The sequence below is a fragment of the Myodes glareolus genome, chromosome 7 (genome assembly GCF_982192425.1).
Source record: "Myodes glareolus chromosome 7, mMyoGla1.1, whole genome shotgun sequence".
In the NCBI taxonomy this organism is placed as follows: domain Eukaryota; kingdom Metazoa; phylum Chordata; class Mammalia; order Rodentia; family Cricetidae; genus Myodes; species Myodes glareolus.
In genome coordinates this window covers 73,193,825-73,211,782 of record NC_142032.1, presented here as the reverse complement: position 1 = coordinate 73,211,782, position 17,958 = coordinate 73,193,825, and the positions used below count along the sequence as shown (strand labels likewise).

General features: G+C 47.8%; 1 protein-coding gene across 14 annotated transcripts in view; it reads left to right on the top strand.

Annotated features, from left to right (window-relative positions):
• The window catches only part of LOC146893485 (scavenger receptor cysteine-rich domain-containing protein DMBT1-like), a 64,601-nt gene that overhangs the window by 43,586 nt on the left and 3,057 nt on the right, over positions 1 to 17,958 (top strand). For all 14 annotated transcript variants that reach the window (XM_087908364.1, XM_087908354.1, XM_087908352.1 and 11 more), the window contains 11 exons: positions 890 to 1,040; positions 2,490 to 2,695; positions 3,439 to 3,468; positions 5,179 to 5,208; positions 5,885 to 6,208; positions 7,046 to 7,075; positions 7,611 to 7,640; positions 8,634 to 8,784; positions 9,854 to 10,062; positions 10,489 to 10,673; positions 14,985 to 15,373. In XM_087908364.1, coding sequence (XP_087764490.1) covers positions 890 to 1,040; positions 2,490 to 2,695; positions 3,439 to 3,468; positions 5,179 to 5,208; positions 5,885 to 6,208; positions 7,046 to 7,075; positions 7,611 to 7,640; positions 8,634 to 8,784; positions 9,854 to 10,062; positions 10,489 to 10,673; positions 14,985 to 15,373 — 1,735 coding nt within the window. The remainder of the gene's footprint in view (positions 1 to 889; positions 1,041 to 2,489; positions 2,696 to 3,438; positions 3,469 to 5,178; positions 5,209 to 5,884; positions 6,209 to 7,045; positions 7,076 to 7,610; positions 7,641 to 8,633; positions 8,785 to 9,853; positions 10,063 to 10,488; positions 10,674 to 14,984; positions 15,374 to 17,958) is intronic.

Sequence of the window (17,958 nt, the reverse complement as noted above, 5' to 3'; positions counted from 1 at the left end):
GTGTGTGTGTGTGTGTGTGTGTGTGTGTGTGTGTGTGTAGACCAAAGCATAGCTTTAAACCCTTCAGCCAAGAGGTTGGAGAGAGACAGGAATTCGGGCATCTGTGGTGGAGCACAACTCAGAAGCCCAGGAGAAAGAAAGGGATTAGGAAGAGGGCATATCTTTCCCGTGTGCCTCCCCAGTGATCCACTCTGTCCCCCAAATCCATCTCCTATTTAGTCCATTGCAGAATCAATGACCAGATTTAGTAAGAGCCCTCCTGGGGCTTGGGGTTGGGCTCATGTGGTCGGACTCATTAGTAGGTCTCCAGGTTTTTAACATGTGCCCATTGGTGGACACTTCCTATTCCATTCAGAACACCTTAGTGTTGCAAATAGACTGAGGCCCTGGACTCTGTGAGTCAGAACAGGTAGAAATAGGTATAGAATCCACCATGCTTCCTCCAGAATTTCTCTGTTCTCCAGAGAGATTGAAGCCCACATCAGCAAACACGTACATATCTGAAATAAGCCCTGGATAGGTGTTAATTATTCCTGGTGATCTCTTTATGTCCAGGGTTCAAAAAATCTGCACGATTGGTCCAAGAGATCTCATACTGACCATTATCTTCCCACTAGGGAGTCATAAGTATAGGGGACACCTCACAGTGGCTTTGATGGAACTTCCCCAAGACTACCATTCCTGTCCCCCATCCACTAACCGACCTGCACCTACCTCCACAAAGACAGACACGTAGGAGGGTGTCCTCCTTATCTTCAGGGTTGGTCAGATTTATGTGACCTCTTGTTGGGTTCCTCAGATGGATATTGTGTCAAACATTCCTCCTCTTGCCAGGCAGCTGTGTGCTGATTTCTGGGGGTTCATCAGCATTTTCACTCTTTTGTTACAGAAAACTATACCTGCGGAGGTTTCCTGACCTGGCACTATGGTACCATTTCTAGTCCATTCTATCCTGGGAATTATCCGAACAACGCCAGATGTGTGTGGAACATTTTGGTCCCAACCAACAACTACGTGTCTCTAAGCATCACAGATGTACAGTAAGTGTGGGTACAGAGCAGATGTTAGAGAGAGTGTGGGGTGCCTGTGTATTCATGGGAGTGATAGTTAAGGTCACTTTTTAAAAAGGGGTTCACTTTTGACTTGGCATGAGAGTAGCCACAGAGGGTTTAATGGGTGTAAAAGTACAAGAAGTTGAAGATACTCTAGTTAAAATCCCAGTGTTGTTCTTAATTTGCTGTGTGGCCATGGGAGGCCACTCTCCTAAGTCCCAGTCAGAAGAAGAGACTAGAACACCTACTTTTCTCATGTCACCAGAGAATGTAGAAATACTTGGAAGTATTACTCTTTGGGAGAGCCAGTTCGGGGCTTAGGTAATGTCATTCTTGGGGATACAACGGGACAGTGCTGCTAATGAGGCCACCTATTGAGTGCAAAGATGTCCTCACAGCTCTCTCTCTCTCTCTCTCTCTCTCTCTCTCTCTCTCTCATTTCATGATGCCCCAGGGAGCAGGCGCAAGTGCACTTCCAATGAGGTGTGTGTGTGTGTGTGTGTGTGTGTGTGTGTGTGTGTGTGTATGTGTGTCCCCAATACTTACGGACAGAGCTGTGTTTTCAGGTCCTCTCTGGGTGCCTGTCTGTAGTGGTCTTGGAAATCTCTGCTCCAGTACCACATAAACATTGTATCAGTGCCTCTGCTAGACCAATACAAAGGCTGCCCCTGAGGTCCACCAGGGCCTACGTACAAAGGCACCCTTAGTATCCTCTGCTTCATCTTGGCGACACCTCAACCCATTTTCAGTGGTTACGAAATGCAGTGTTCCTTGCTGTAGATGAGAGGCTTGAAAGCTAGAGAGGTCCAATGATTTATATTGTGATTTTTGTGCTTTGTTTTCTATGATTTATGATTTTCTGTGTTTGAGTATTTTGTCTGTATGTATGTCTGTGAACTGCATTCTTGCCTGGTGTCCACAGAGGTCAGAGGAGGGTGTTTAGTCCGTTGGACATGGAATGATCGGTAATTATTGGATATGGAATGATAGCTGATTATGAACTCTTTTGTATGTGCTGGGAATCAAACCTTGATCCTTTGGAAGAGAACTTAACAATGAATTCAACCACTGAGCTATTTATTCAGGTCCTGCTATGTTTTTTCTCCAATTCTTTTATTTATCAGAGATTGTGTCATCTGAAGATAATTGGCTACACCTTGAAGCAACAAATTACATTTTTGTCAGGTGACCTTCCTTTGTATGAAAGCCTTTCATGGAGAAGTGTTATAGATTATGTTCTGACCCCCAAAGGCAGACTGTAGACCAGGCGTGACAGTCTTGGGAAGATAGACAAATTCCCTTTAGGATTCCAGGAAGCCATCTATTCTTTCGGATGATATATTTTGTCACTGTTATCAGCACAGTGACTCCTGAGAAATGAGTCCCCACATCAAATTCCAGACACAGAGTAGCTAACTGTTTATTCTGTCTTCTTAGGTTGGAAGGAGGCTGCAGCTTTGACTACATCCTGCTTTTTGATGGCCCTGAATACAATTCTTCTCTCATTGCCCGCGTTTGTGATGGGGCCAGTGGAACTTACACCTCCACGCGGAACTTCATGTCTGTAGTCTTCATCACTGATGTCAGCGTCACCTTGAGAGGGTTCCAGGCTAACTACGCCGCTGTCTATGTCCCTTCCACCAGTGAGTTTCCTTGTGAGAATGAATGTCCACTTGTGTTTGGTGCCTTCTGGTCCTCAGTTTTCCTGAGTTTGTGGCATAAACAATATCATGGCCTCCCTGGGTCCTATGCTTGCCTCCTATGGAGAGGAACTGTGTGCGGCCGATCTTGGGGCTCTGACTGACAGAAAGATGGTTGAGGGCCAGCACTGGCTCATGGGAGGAACCCTGGCTTCAGTGTCATCATAAGAAAATAGAAAGGTCTAAGGTGATTCTTCAACAGGTAGTTCAAAGTGAGTGTCAGGAGGGGGGTGACAGCAGGCTTGGAGCTTTGTGAACCTTCCCAAGTGGGGGTTATTGCCGTGTTTTGAAACCTAGCACATCTGTCTTCTGTCTAAAGAAGGATAGATTAGGACACATGAAACTGGACAGAACTTAATCTGTGTACCTAAGCAGTCTTTTCTGGTACTTATAGGATCTACCCCGGGGCAGAGCTTTGTCCTGTCCATGAATTGTAGCTGGGGACACCTGAGACTTCTTACAGCATCATTTAGGGGAGATTTAAAGCTGTCAGTAGGGTCTGGGCCAACTTGCTAGCCCTGTGATGAGCACCCACAACCGTGGTGGAGGGCATTTCGGGCCTTCTATGTGTTTTTTTCTCCCAGCCACAGTGACACCCTGGTCCCTGTACTCCATGTCCAGTTACAGTGAGTTTCAGCCTTGATTCCCACTTCCTCACTCTAATCCAGCTTTGTTTTCCTCTCTAGCTTGGTGGACCACAACAACTCCTTACTATGGTATGTATTTTAGATTAAGCTAAAGCGCTAGCCTCCCCAGTGCTCTAACCAACAGGCTGGAGAGAGGGGTGCATATTCTTGGCCTTGCTTGAAATCTGGGCTGGAGCAAAGATGATATATATATATATATATATATATATATATATATATATATATATATATATATATGGAGAGAGAGAGAGAGAGAGAGAGAGAGAGAGAGAGAGAGAGAGAGAGAAAGAATATGTAGAGGAAGAGACATTAGGGCTAAGATCTTTGTAGAGCACACCTCCAGTGACCTGCTCTATTCAACCTGACCCATGACTCAATTACCAAGTCAAATAATTAATCTATAAATCTGTTCAATGCATTCAGCATCTAATCACAGGACTGAATTCAAGAGTTGGTCTCCAAGTTTTCGGCAATGAGTTTGTTGGTGGGCATTTCCCATCTAAACCATAATGCTATCTCTTCAAGAAGGTTGCAGCCCTGGACTCCATGAATCAGGATAGGTAGACATAGCTGTAGAGTCATGATCCTTGCTCTAGATGTCTTCATTCATCAGAGAGGTCCAGACTCTCATCACTAAATCCAAAGATCTTTGGAAAAAACCCTGAGATGGGGGCTAAGAATCCCTTTGCATCCAGAGTCCATGAACCCTGCACAGGTCCAAGTGGCCTATTCCCTACCATTGTCTGCCAGTCAGGGAAAGCAAGGGTTTACTAGCTTAACAAGTGGACTCCAGGTTCAATGGGAGACCTTGCCTCAAAACACACTTCTGAGTTATGTATACACACCCAACCACCAATAAATATTACATCACAAACACACACACACACACACACACACACACACACACACACACACACACACACACACCACAGACACACGAACAGCCTAAGCTTCAGTGCATGTGCCAGGGCTAGGCTGACTATGATTGGGTTTCTCCCTTAGATACTGTGTCAAACATCCCTCCCTCTGACAGGCAGCCATGTGCTGTGTTCTGGGGATCACCTGCGTTTCCACTCTTTCCTTCCAGCCAACTATACCTGCGGAGGTTTCCTGACCCAACCCTTTGGGAACTTTTCCAGTCCATTCTATCCCAGGAACCCTAACAATGCCAGATATGTGTGGAACGCAGAGGTCCCAAACAACTACCGTGTGGCTCTGGTCTTCAGAGAGGGATAGAGTCTGTGTTTGTGAATATAAAGCCCTCCAGGCCTGTGCCTCAAGTCTAGTGTGGGTGGGGCAGTCCTGTGAAGCCTGAATGGTCCAGTGTAAGAACTGGACTTGTCTCCTTACCCCTGACTGTGTTGAGCTAAAAGCTATACCCTCCGCTTGTCTTAGTGACATAACTAAGCCCTTAATCCATTTTTTTGCTAGGCTTCACTGTTTTGAAAATGTTGTTTGCTTTGGAATTCTTTTCCTATGCTATTTGTCTAGAAAGTGCTAAGTATTGCAAGTGTCAAACGGCATGGGATAGCAGAGGCTCTCCCTATCATATGCCTAAGGTATAAATGGCCCGATTCTTTAAGAAGCCGTTGTCATTCAGGAGGAAGTTATAGCTGCCGTGGGTCCAGGGCCTCCTCACCATCCTTTTTGATGGACACACGAGAGCGTGGAAAGAGCTCCTTTTTTTCTGTCACAGTGCTTCTGTGTACAATGTTTTCTGCTTGGCCAAGCTTTGCTGCGCAGGCCTTCCTTCTAATCCAGCTTTGTTTCCCTCCCTAGATTGGTGGAATACAGCAGATTCTTCCCACGGTAAGTCCGAGATGAGAGCAAAGCAGAGCTTTCAGCCCTTCAGCCAAGAGATTGAAGAGAAGCAGTAATTCTGGGATCTTCTTGAAGTCTGTGGTGGAGCACAGCTCAGCAAGCATAGGAGAAAGAGAATAATCAGGAAGAGGGCATATCTTTCCTGTGACCTTCCCCAATGATCCACTATGTTCCCCAAATCCATCTCCTGTTTAATCCATCTCAGAAGCAGTTAAGGGATTTGGTGAGAGCCCTCAGGATGCTATCATGGGGCTGGACCACGAGCGGGACTTCAGGTCTTTAATAAGTATCCATTAGTTTACACTTCCTCTTCCACTCAAAGCACCATGGCATTGCAGGAAGACTGGGACCCTGGACTGTGTCAGCCAGCACAGGTAGAAACAGGTGTAGTATTTCCTCTAGAATTTCTCTATTCTCCAGAGAGATGGAAGCCCATACCAGCAAACACATAGGCTCCACGAATAAGCCCTGTGATAGGTATTCTACCCAAAGATCTCTTTATGGCCAGGCTGCAGAAACTCTGCACCACTGATCCAAGGGATATGGTACCCACCATCAATTGGCAGTGGTGGAATCAGAGGCTCAAGAGAACTTTCTCCATGAGTACAGGGAATGTCTGAGGCGGTTTCAATGTTGTTTACTTAATGCCTTTTTTTTCCCTCAGTAAATGAGTCTTCATTGGTGCTGAGGCTGGTAAACGGAGCAGACCGCTGTCAGGGTCGAGTGGAGATCCTGTACGAAGGCTCTTGGGGCACCGTGTGTGATGACTTCTGGGACATCAATGATGCCGCTGTGGTGTGCCGACAGCTTGGCTGTGGCCCGGCTCTGTCTGCCCCAGGAAGCGCTCAGTTTGGTCAGGGCGCGGGGTCCATACTTCTAGATGATGTGTCCTGCTCAGGGTATGAGTCTCACCTGTGGCGCTGCCCTCACCCTGGCTGGCGTGTGCATAACTGTGCACATTCTGAAGACGCAGGAGTCATCTGCTCACGTGAGTTGGGTGAACCTCTGCCGTCTTTTTCCTGGGTGAAAGTCCTTCTTAGGTTCGGGTCTTACTACTCAATGAATTGGCTTTTCCCCATTTGCTAAAGTCGCCTTAGTTCTTCGCTGGCAGTGATTTTTTACCTCTTTAAATAAGGCTTGCCGTGGAAATGGCCACTGGTGACCCAAACCTAAGGGACATTAGTCATTATAACACATCGCTGGGTAGAAGAATCGGGGAGAAAATCGCTGGCCTCACTGTTTCTTCTCTCATGGTGGAGTTCAGTGGGGAGAGAAGGAGATGCAGTCTAGAGAGTGAGGAAGATCCTATGTCATTGAACATCCTCCAGTTCAAAGTGTTCTCATTGAACACCCATTCACAAGGCTTTCTGAAGGAGGCCCATTTACTAGGACTGAGAGTGTTTGTTTATGCTCAGGTATTTTTAGGATACGAGAGGGCTATCTGTGACCATGATGACAATTCCTTATATTTCTCTGGACCCCACACCCACCACCCACTAACACTAACCCCCAGGCCTAGCTGATTCTGGGTAAAAACTGGACTTGGACAAGGCCACATAGCATCTGAATCACTGGACAGCTATGAATTGCAAAGTTCAGCCTGTCACCAGACACATTTCTCGCCTCGTGGAGGACCAGATAGTGGAATACTAAGTGACCCTCACAAGGAACATCTTCCTGGGAGTTATAAATGGCTACCAATCCCTACTCTGAGGCAGAGGATGAGCACAGGTTAATGCAAATTCTGCCCAGTGTCCATTCACTCGGGTTCCAGATGAGTCGCCTTCTTATCAGGGCATTTAACATCTTCTTCTTCTTTTTGCAGCTTCTGAGCCAATAACCACTCCCAGTCCAGGTGAGTCCAGCTGTCATGTAAGTCCCGTGTGTCCCCCTTCCTCTGCTTTGCTGGCAATACCAGGCCGTAGCTCCAGAATGGATTGGATTCTACCGCCCTATTGCTGCCCCAGAACGTTCTGTTCTCTGTAAAGTAGAAAGGCAGTTTCTGAGGGGCTCACACCTCCCTCCTGTCTGGCTAGTGGAGTGAGAAAGTTGCAGTACTTAATCTGTGTCACGAAGCAGTCTTTCCAGGTGCTCTTAGGATCTACCCCGGGGCAGAGCTTTGTCCTGTCCATGAATTGTAGCTGGGGACAATGGAGACTTCTTACAGCAGCATTTAGGGGAGATTTAAAGCCATCAGTAGGGTCTGGGCCAACTTGCTAGCCCTGTGATAAGCACCCACAAGTGTTGTCGAAGGCATTCCTGGCCCTCTATGTGTTCTTTTCTCCCAGCCACAATGACTCCCTGGTCCCTGTACTCCATGTTCAATAACAGTGAGTTTCAGCCTTGATTCCCACTTCCTCACTCTAATCCAGCTTTGTTTTCCTCTCTAGCTTGGTGGATCACAACAACTCCTTACTATGGTACGTATTTTAGATTAGGCTAAAGCGCTAGCCTCCCCAGTGCTCTAACCAACAGGCTGGAGAGAGGGGTGCATATTCTTGGCCTTGCTTGAAATCTGGGCTGGAGCAAGGATGACAAAGAGAGAGAGAGAGAGAGAGAGAGAGAGAGAGAGAGAGAGAGAGAGAGGAGAGAGAGAGGAAAGAGAGAAAGAGGAGAGAGAGAGAGAGAGAGAAAAAGAATATGTAGAGGGAGAGACTCTAGGGCTAAGATCTTTGTAGGGCACACCTCCAGTGACCTGCTCTATTCAACCTGACCCATGACTCAATTACCAAGTCAAATAATTAATCTATAAATCTGTTCAATGCATTCAGCATCTAATCACAGGACTGAATTCAAGAGTTGGTCTCCAAGTTTTCGGCAATGAGTTTGTTGGTGGGCATTTCCCATCTAAACCATAATGCTATCTCTTCAAGAAGGTTGCAGCCCTGGACTCCATGAATCAGGATAGGTAGACATAGCTGTAGAGCCATGATCCTTGCTCTAGATGTCTTCATTCATCAGAGAGGTCCAGACTCTCATCACTAAATCCAAAGATCTTTGGAAAAAACCCTGAGATGGGGACTAAGAATCCCTTTGCATCCAGAGTCCATGAACCCTGCACAGGTCCAAGTGGCCTATTCCCTACCATTGTCTGCCAGTCAGGGAAAGCAAGGGTTTACTAGCTTAACCAGTGGACTCCAGGTTCAATGGGAGACCTTGCCTCAAAACACACTTCTGAGTTATGTATACACACCCAACTACCAGTGAATATTAAATCACACACACACACACACACACACACACACACACACACACACACACACACACACACAGGCCCCTAGGCTTCAGTGTGTGTGCCAGGGCTAGGATGATTGGGACTCTTCCCTTGGATCCTGTGCCAAACATTCCTCCCTCTGCCAGGCAGCCGTGTGCTGTGTTCTAGGGTCAACAGCATTTCTACTCTTTCCTTCCAGTCAACTATACCTGCGGAGGTTTCCTGACCCAACCCTTTGGGAACTTTTCCAGTCCGTTCTACCCCGCAAACTATCCTAACAACGCCAGATGCGTGTGGAACATTGAGGTCCCGAACAACTACCGTGTGACTCTGGTCTTCAGAGATGTGCAGTAAGTGTGGGTGCAGAGCAGATGTTAGGGGGATAAATTCAGGGTGCTTTGAAATTCAGGGGAATGATCATCAAGATGACATTTAAAATAAGGGGTCTAGTTTTGATATGGAGAGTAGGCCACGGAGGGTGGAGTGGGAGCAAGCGCACAGGAATTTGAAAACCTTTTGACTTGAAGCTTCAGTGTTGTCCCGCATTTACTACATGGCCACGGGATGCCACTCTCCTAAGCCTCAGCCAGAAGAAGGGGTTAGAATGCCCTTCGAAGGCTTATCTTGTTGATTAGGAGGTCACTGGCGAATGTGGGAAAGCTGGGAAATGTTTGCAGTGGGAGGGATATTTGCGACTTGGGCAATGCTAGTCTTGAGAGCACAATATACAAGCACACCTGTTCAGGGCAGCCCTTTCCTCATCGACCCCTTCCTTTCTGCGAGTCCTCAGGAGCCTGGGTGCTCGCCTTACTGATGCATATGTAAGTTCCCATTGCTCATATACTGACAAACAGAAATGTCCTTGACCGGAAGAGTTGTCTACAGAAGCCTGGTAATATACACTTCATCCTGGGAGGCAAATGGCTCAGCTGGCCAAGAAACTAGGACCTGTATTTTCTACCACCCAAGCGACAGGGCCCACTGCATGGGACTTTTCAGGAATAATTTTTTTCCTACACAGAGACCCATTCAGACCTCACCCCCCCACTCCCTTCAGTATGGATAGCGCACTGCGTTCATCTTAGCAGATGAGAAACCCGAGCATTAGGGAGGCTCTCCGTGTTTCTTTCACTAGTCATCTCTGTCACGCTGCATTCATTGGTAGTTGTTTTATTCTGGAAGGGACCTGGAAGCACTTTGAAGGGACAAATCAAGATGTTCTCTGGTGACCTTTCTTTATTGGTTCAAAGGACAGTCAGGGAGAGGGACTGTAGCTCTCATACATGTGACCTTAGATGGCAGTTTGAAGACAAGTCATCTGTTCTTTCAAATAATGACCTTGGTCCGTGTTTCCGTGAGGCCTGAGTCCTCATCCAAGTCTGGACGGTAGAGAAGTAACTGCTTGTTTTGTGTCTTCAGGCTTGAAGCGGGCTGCGGCTACGACTATATTGAGATTTTCGACGGCCCCCACCACAGTTCTCCTCTCATCGCTCGCGTTTGTGACGGGGCCCTGGGCTCGTTCACGTCCACATCCAACTTCATGTCAGTGCGCTTCATCAGTGACCACATCATTACCCGGAGAGGATTCCAGGCTGAGTACTACTCGGACTTTGCCAATAACATCACCAGTAAGTTCCCTTGTCAGAACAAAGGCGTGTTGGGACTGGGGACATCCCTGAGAGCCTTCTGCTCCTGCGTTGTCCTGGGATTATAACACAGAAAAGTTATAACACCCTTACTGTGGACTCTATGGTTGATTTCCTATATTGCCTATTGAGAGAGGCTGTGTGCAGTGAGACTTGGGACTCGGGACATACAGAAGAGAGTCAAGGGGTAGCACCATTGAGAGTTATACTGGACTTAGTGCGGTGGCAAAGAATGAGAAGGTATAAGTGGTGTTTTCAACAGCAAGTGACTCTGTTGCGAGCATCGATCTCACGTGTGGACCCTGTGTGTCAGCAATCTCCATCTGTGTACCTGGGAAAAGACCCTTATGAAGGTCATGCATAGGGTTTGGAATCCTGACTCAGTGCACCCTCTGCTCTGTTCTTCAGGTCTCCTTTGTTTGTCAAATCACATGCGAGCCAGTGTGAGCAGGAGCTACCTTCAGTCCATGGGCTATTCTGCCGGAGAGCTTGTCATTCCTGGTTGGAATTCAAGTTACCAGTGTCGGTCCCAGATAACACAGAGGCAGGTCATATTCACAATTCCCTACACGGGCTGTGGCACTACCAAACAGGTAAGCCTGGCACCACCCACTCCATTGAGCATGCTTTCCTCTCTCTCTCTCTCTCTCTCTCTCTCTCTCTGTGTGTGTGTGTGTGTGTGTGTGTGTGTGTGTGTGTGTGTTAGCATGCCTTTGCATGCATGTGGAGGTCAAAAGACAACTTATGGGAGCTGGTGCTTTTCTTCTACCATGTGAGCCTTGGGAATAGAATTAAACCTGTTAGCCTTGGCCACAAGTGCCGTTACCCACTGAGCCACCCCACCAGCCCTGAGTGTGATTTACTACAATGTCATATGTAGTGCATCTCGAACCCTGGGGATCTATAAATTAAAGCTGTGGTATAACCAGAACATGATTCATTTGAAGAAAGAAGGGGGCCTTTGGTATGGTAGTATCATAGCCACAGCTGCTTCCAAATAGGAGGGATGAGGAGGCCAAAGGGGGAAGCCGAGCATTTCCACAGTGTGGCCAGCAGAGAGAGCATCCAGCAGGACTCCACTCATACACATCCCAGGATGGATTTGCAGTATCTGGGGGCTTCTACAGTTTCTTTTGGGATGGGAGAAATAGCAGAAGTCCCCTAAGTCAAAGATGTAAACCCGCCTACTTTCCTGAGTTCTACAGCAGCAAACACATGGCCATGGCTCTGAGGAGGCCAGGGTACTGCCATGTTTCACACTCATTTGGTTGAAACAGTTGCCATTTCTGGAGTGGCCAACAGCAGGGGTGGCCAGCCTTGTGACCTTGTGTCGTGACAGCGTCATCTACAAAATTCATGCTGGGCTACTGTGTGTGGACTTACAGAAGCATGTACCTTCCTCAGTGTTGTGGGAAACATGGCCTGTGGACCACCATGTGTTGGACATGACTAACAGAGTGGTTACCTGTCTGAGTTTGCCTGAGACTGGGCAGATTTTAGCACAGACTGTTCCATAACTCAGACACCAGTCTTGGGCCAACTGAGACCGTTATCATCCTGTCAGTGGAAGATGCTGTGATGAGTCTCAGCCACACTTCCAAAATCTCTTTTTATCTTATTATAATTTTTTGAAACAAGTACACCATGCAATTTTTGTTGGCTATGTAGAGCAGACTGGCTTTGAGCTCCGAGAGATCTGCCGACCTCTGCCTTTTGAGTGACGGGATTAAAGACTTGCACCACCATGATAAATTCTTAAGTATTCTTGTATTGCCACCCCACTTTAAAAGTGAGGAGACTGAATTAAGAGAGGTCAAGTCCATTGCTCAAGGCCACTTAGTCCCAGATGGGGGCAGGGCTGATTTCAGAAGTCATAGATCTAAGAAACATTCTGCTGAGCCAGACGAGCCAGACACAGAAGAGTCTTGTAAAAAAGATATGCATGTTACTATTAGAAATGTCCATTCATACTAAAGTTAGCAAAAGGGGATGCCTGTGCAGTGGGGAAAAGGCCATCATGGGTGACCTGTTTCTAGGTTGGAGGATGTGACTTTGGAGGCAGGATGGAGATGCTCAGACCATGGCATCTACCGATGAATATACAGGACATGCACATTCAGATGCCTGTGCATTTTCAGGGTCATGTTCATGCACCAGACATAGCATAAGCATTTTCCACATGTTAGGCCCTGGGTGTAGTACTAAGGAAAAACTCTTTCTCAGTCCTCCGACACACAGTCACCCCAGAGAGGAAGCAGACCCTTAGTCTACCAGGTGGGTCTTGGCCACTTATGGTTGTGTGTGAGGGAGGGCCTGGTCACTCAGATCTCTTGGTAAGACACTACACACAGGAGTTCCCTCTGAGAGGAATTTGGTGAGTGAGACGAGCTACTTGGGGAGGAATGTGTGCCAACCAGGCCAAGGAGGTGGCTTATTTGACCCAGGTTTGGTATTTTGCTCTGTAAACTTACTGCTTGAGAGTCAGGCCATCCAAGGCAACTACTGATACTTTTTCCAGATGTGCAGCCTGGAGGATCATTTATCTCAGCAGCTCGCCGGTGGCGCTTCATAGACAGCTATGGGCATCTAAACAGCCTGCCAGCCCTGCCTCTTTTCACTTGAATGTACCTGGGTAGCATGCGTTGTATTCCTGTTTCTCCACTTCTGAAATAGACACCACACCTGCCAGACTGATTGCTTTAGAGGCAAGGACAGTTTTATGCCATCCTTGGTGTCCTGGTACAGAGCCCAAGACTTTATATAGTAGTGCCAATAGCTATTATATATGCCAGGCACCGAACTAAGACTTCTACAGGAGTTTCAAAAGTCCCAAGATGTGATCATCCAGTTACTCACAGGAGATAAACGCTTAGAGAAGCTGAGCCCTGTGCCCAGGACTGCCTGTTCGTGAGCTGCGGAGTCCGTGTGCGCTGTAGCGGGAGGTGTTCATGACTTGGCCAGCGGGCCACATCACACCTGCTGTTGGCTGGCGTCATGGAATAGATGAGATTTCTCACAGAAAAAGGAATTCCAGGGCAGCGAGAGCCCAGGTCTCTCTGAGAGTGTCGGTTGACTCATGTCCAGGACTTTCTGTCACTTTGGCTGCCTTTCTCCCAGACAGAGGCCTAAACAAGAGTTTTAATCTAGAGTTAGGATGGCTCCTTCGGAGCAGGAAGTAATTTTTTTGTTCTGGTCAGGTTCCGAATGGTGCCCTGTCACAAAGGTGAATATGGACTTTGTGACTACACTCATGTTATACAGAGTTTGAAAGACCCTTGTGGTTTATAACACCATTGGTGCCAGAATACAAATGTTTCATCTGGTTAGAGAATTTAGAGGAGAAATCCAATGTGCTTCCCCTGACATCACGAAGAGCATGGAGTCCCTTCTGCAGGTTCTTCCCCAGACCTGGGTTCGGAATGCAGGCTCTGATGCCCTCTGTCACACAGGCTGTCCCTGCCCTAGGCTCTGGCCAGCCTGAGGTGGAAGAGACCAGACTAGAAAAGATATGCAGAGGGTCAAAGAGGTTTTCCAAAAGCTCTTATCTCATGGTAATGTTTTCCGAAAGGAACACATACCAAGTAGAATTCTCAACAATAGACAAAAGGGGGAAGGCTCTCTATTCTGAAAAAAAATTAAATGTAAGCTGTAGAAGTGCTGGAAACACAGGGGGCTTTTGCAGGTCCCAATCAGTTCGGATAGAGTTTCACCCTTCACAGTTCACATGACTACAGTGGAAAGCTCGCTTTGTCTGTCTGTCTGTCTTTCTATGTCTACTCTGGCCTGCCTCGCCCTGCCTTTTTCCCCACTGTTAAGAGCACAGTTACTTTAAATTCCTGACACTGTCTGTGTCACCATGGTAGAATTCTCTAGCCCATATGGCATGCAGGGCTCCTGATACGGGACTGGGAGAAGTGCATCACAGCACCCAGGCTGTGAAGAGCTCACAGCCCCCGCCTGGTGAAAGTGTCCCTGTGCTTTCCTTACTTGGAGCCAGACAGTCACCAACGTGGTGCTTCCAGGAATCACGGTTCATGGGTTTCCTCTTGGCTATCAGGCCGTTGCCTCCTTGCTATGTCCTCTATTTATTAATGCACTTTCAGGCTTCATTCTTTTCAATTGCTTCATCGATCCTTACAGATGCTCTTGCTGCTGCTGCTATACCAAGAGAACAGAAAGAGACATGTTTAGACATCACCCTTTCCTTAAGATGCTCACAGGCCCCAGGAGTCAGGCTCCTGGCACGGAAGCTCTCAGAGATGGTAGACACATTACATGGCACAAGCCGATGGCTTCCTTATGAGTGAAAATCACGGTGGTAAATAGCTCTATAGCACAATGAATTGAAGCAGGAATGGCATCATTTAGTTGCTCACCTGAGGTTCTGGGAAGTCTCATCCTCAGGGGTCAAGACTGGCTTCAATTGTAATTGTGTGTGGTTCTTGTGGCTCCCAGCATCCACTGTGTCCATCACCACACTGAAGAAGCCACCAGTCACTCAAAATAAAAAGCATTCTACACTGATAATGCCAGGCCCCTCTCATGAGTATGAAACCAATTGCCCTGAGACCCCAGTGACAGCGAGAATAGACTCAGAACATCCTGCTCTGAGCCCTGAACCACGGAGTCTGAGCTTGATCAGAGACACTGCAGGTCAAGGGCCATGCAGACACCCCCATTTTGCCAAGAGTACAGATTATCATGGCCTGTGCCACCGTGTGCCAGAGAATGAGGGAGCATGGGGGACGTCTGGCTGGTTAAGCTGACATTCATCCTAGGTATCAGCAGCCACACAGCAGATGGGTGCCTCCTCTGTGTGATTCTGCGAGAGTCCCTCTGAGCCCTTTCTCTCTCGCTCTAACCCAGAGCAGCAGGGACTGACCCGCTCTGCTTCCCTCCACTAGACTGACAACGAGACCATCAACTACTCCAACTTCCTCAAAGCAGCGGTTTCGAATGGCATCATCAAGAGGAAGAAGGACCTCCACATCCATGTGAGCTGCAAGATGCTTCAGAACACCTGGGTCAACACCGTCTACATCACCAACAACACCGTCGAGATCCAAGAAGTCCAGTATGGCAATTTCGATGTGAACATCTCCTTTTATACATCCTCCTCCTTCCTGTATCCAGTGACCAGCAGCCCGTACTACGTGGATCTGGACCAGAACTTGTACCTTCAGGCTGAAATCCTCCATTCTGATGCCTCCTTGGCCTTGTTTGTGGACACCTGTGTGGCTTCACCATACCCTAACGACTTCTCATCTTTGACATATGATCTCATCCGGAGTGGGTAAGGACTTGTGGATGGGGCAGATGCAATTTTTTGCCTTATAACTCACACACAAGTAGCCAAAAAAACCCCTCAGGAACTGCATATTTTTGGCTAACTGAGCTTGCCAGGGGTTCCAGCTTAGACAGTTTTCCACATGTGACTTTTGCCTTTTGAGGACCCCTCATGTTGTTTCCTGGGTCACATTCCTGATTAAGAGGACAGGTTGTTAGGTACCATGTCCTGTTAACATGTGGGAAGAGAGGAATGACTCACCAATGGTCACTCAACTGGATGGCTATAAACTGGAGTTTAAAAACTCTAGCCTTAGGGTTAAAAGCATGAACATGACATGGGAAATGCATTGATTTGAGGGCAGACCCAAACTAAAGGGTAACATGAGGGGACCTGCTTGTTGGGGTTTCTGTCCTGCCCAGTACCCCACAGCTGTTTAGCCCCAAAAGAAAATCACACAGAGATCTCTATAATTTATAAACTGATTGGCCCATTAGGTCAGGCTGCTTATTAGTTCTTATGACTTATCTTAACCCATTTTTCTGATCTATTTTAGCCATGTGGCTCAGTACCTTTTTCAGTGGGGCAGATCCCATCCTGCTGTTTCGGTGATCTGGGCAGGAGTGGGAGGACTCAACTTCCTCCTTCCCAGAATTCTCCTGCTCTCCTTGCATCATTTCCACTTCCTGTCTGGTTTTCCTGCCTGCACCTCCTGCCTGGCCAATCAGCATTTATTTAAAACATGGTTGACAGATTACAGACAATTCTCCCCCACTAAAGTACACAGATCTCTGCGTCAGTTTCTGTATCGCATGCCAGTGGGAGATAGTGGCAAGGATTAAATGTTGGGAAGGCTAAATGGGAAAGGATGGTGGACCCCGAGAGCACTGCACAGTCAGCAGGTGACCTAGAAGGTCACTGCGCCAAAGGCCGTCACACTCGCTATCCGCTGGGAACGCCACTTCTCCATTATGGTTCAGGACATGTTGAGGTCGATTCAGTGGAGACCAGATTGGCAGCACTGGTCTCTTCTGCTTCAGTGTCCCTGGAGGAGGCTCTCTGGGGAGGTGTGTTGCTCCTGCACTCTTGGAGGAGGTCTGACATGTTGGGTGTGCGAGTCCGGCCCTCACTGTGTAATCTCTGCTGGTGGGCATGATACTTCTTGGCTTAGAAGCCATTATTATGACCCTTGATACCTGAGGAGCCATTGCCTCTGATGGGAAGTTACAGTGTCAAGGGAAGGAGGGCTGGTAGTAAGTAGCTGGGCAGTGGTCTTAAACCTCACACCAACCTGAGATGCCAAAGACAGCCTCACGTCCTAGGAACTCTTTGAACATGAATATCAATTCCATAAGCAGAGGCTGGGCATCTGCTTGCACAGTCTGTATAATGGGTTCATGTTGGAACTGTCCCATTGGAAACACAGCAAACGCAGGAAGAAACTTTCCCAGACTCCGCTTTCTCTCCATGGTAGCCAAGCAGTGTCTGAGTGGAGTGGAGTGACTAACATGAATGACTCACCTATGAGCAAGTAGTTCTTGACTATGGCGACAGTCTGCCATATATGTGGCAATGCCATTTGTGATGACAACTGGGCCTGGAGCATAGAGTCTCACTAGCTGCACCCTGGTCCTCAACCACGGCATCCCTATAGGGGCCCCCAAAAGTAAACTGGCTGGTGGATCTGAGTCACTAAGTTCTGGCCTATGCAGTGTTCCCCTGCTCCCAGCCATGCTTCCACACAATTCTTTCCAATGCTCCTCCTCTGCACAAACCTCCAAAAACCCTTTCACTTGGAATGCTAATAGGGCTGCAGTACAGAAAAGGATTCTGGGTATTTCAGGGCTGTTGAGTTGAAGGGAGAAGCAGGAAGGAAGCTCTGGCAGGAAGGAGAAAGAGGGTAAATTGACACGGAGCTAATCTTGCGGGACAGCCAGGCTGCCCTGGGACAGTCCTCCTAAGAAGCGTTCTAGTCTAAACGCCAAGCCAGTGTTCTCTGCTTCTCTCTCTCAAGCTTCACTATTATAGATGCACATGGATCGTCCCCTGTAGACAACCTCATCTTCTCAGTGATATCCTTAAGTCGATTGGCTGACAGATTCCTTCACTAGTCAGCAGAGACAAGGTGCCCAAGGGAAGAGGAAGTGCAGGATTTAGGAGTTCCAGTTCTAGAGAGAACTGCCAACATGGATGTGCAGTTGCCCAGGGTCAGGCCAGGCTTAGTGTGTGTGTGTGTGTGTGTGTGTGTGTGTGTGAGAGAGAGAGAGAGAGAGAGAGAGAGAGAGAGAGAGAGAGAGACAGAGACAGAGAGACAGAGAGACAGAGACACAGACAGAGAGACAGAGACAGAGAGACAGAGAGATATAGAGAGAGACAGAGAGAGAGAGCTCAGCAGAGAGGCCCTAGGGCCCTAAAAGACAAGAGTCAGGGAGCATGGAAAATGTTCAGCCTACATCTGAATGTCACCGTTCGAAGCCCAGTGACCAGGAAAGGGAAGAAGGGGCCATCTCCCTCCCTGACCTGCCCCTGGCTTGCTCTTGGATTCCATACTTGAGCTTCCCTGGTTACTCGAGCGTACTGAGCTTGTCACA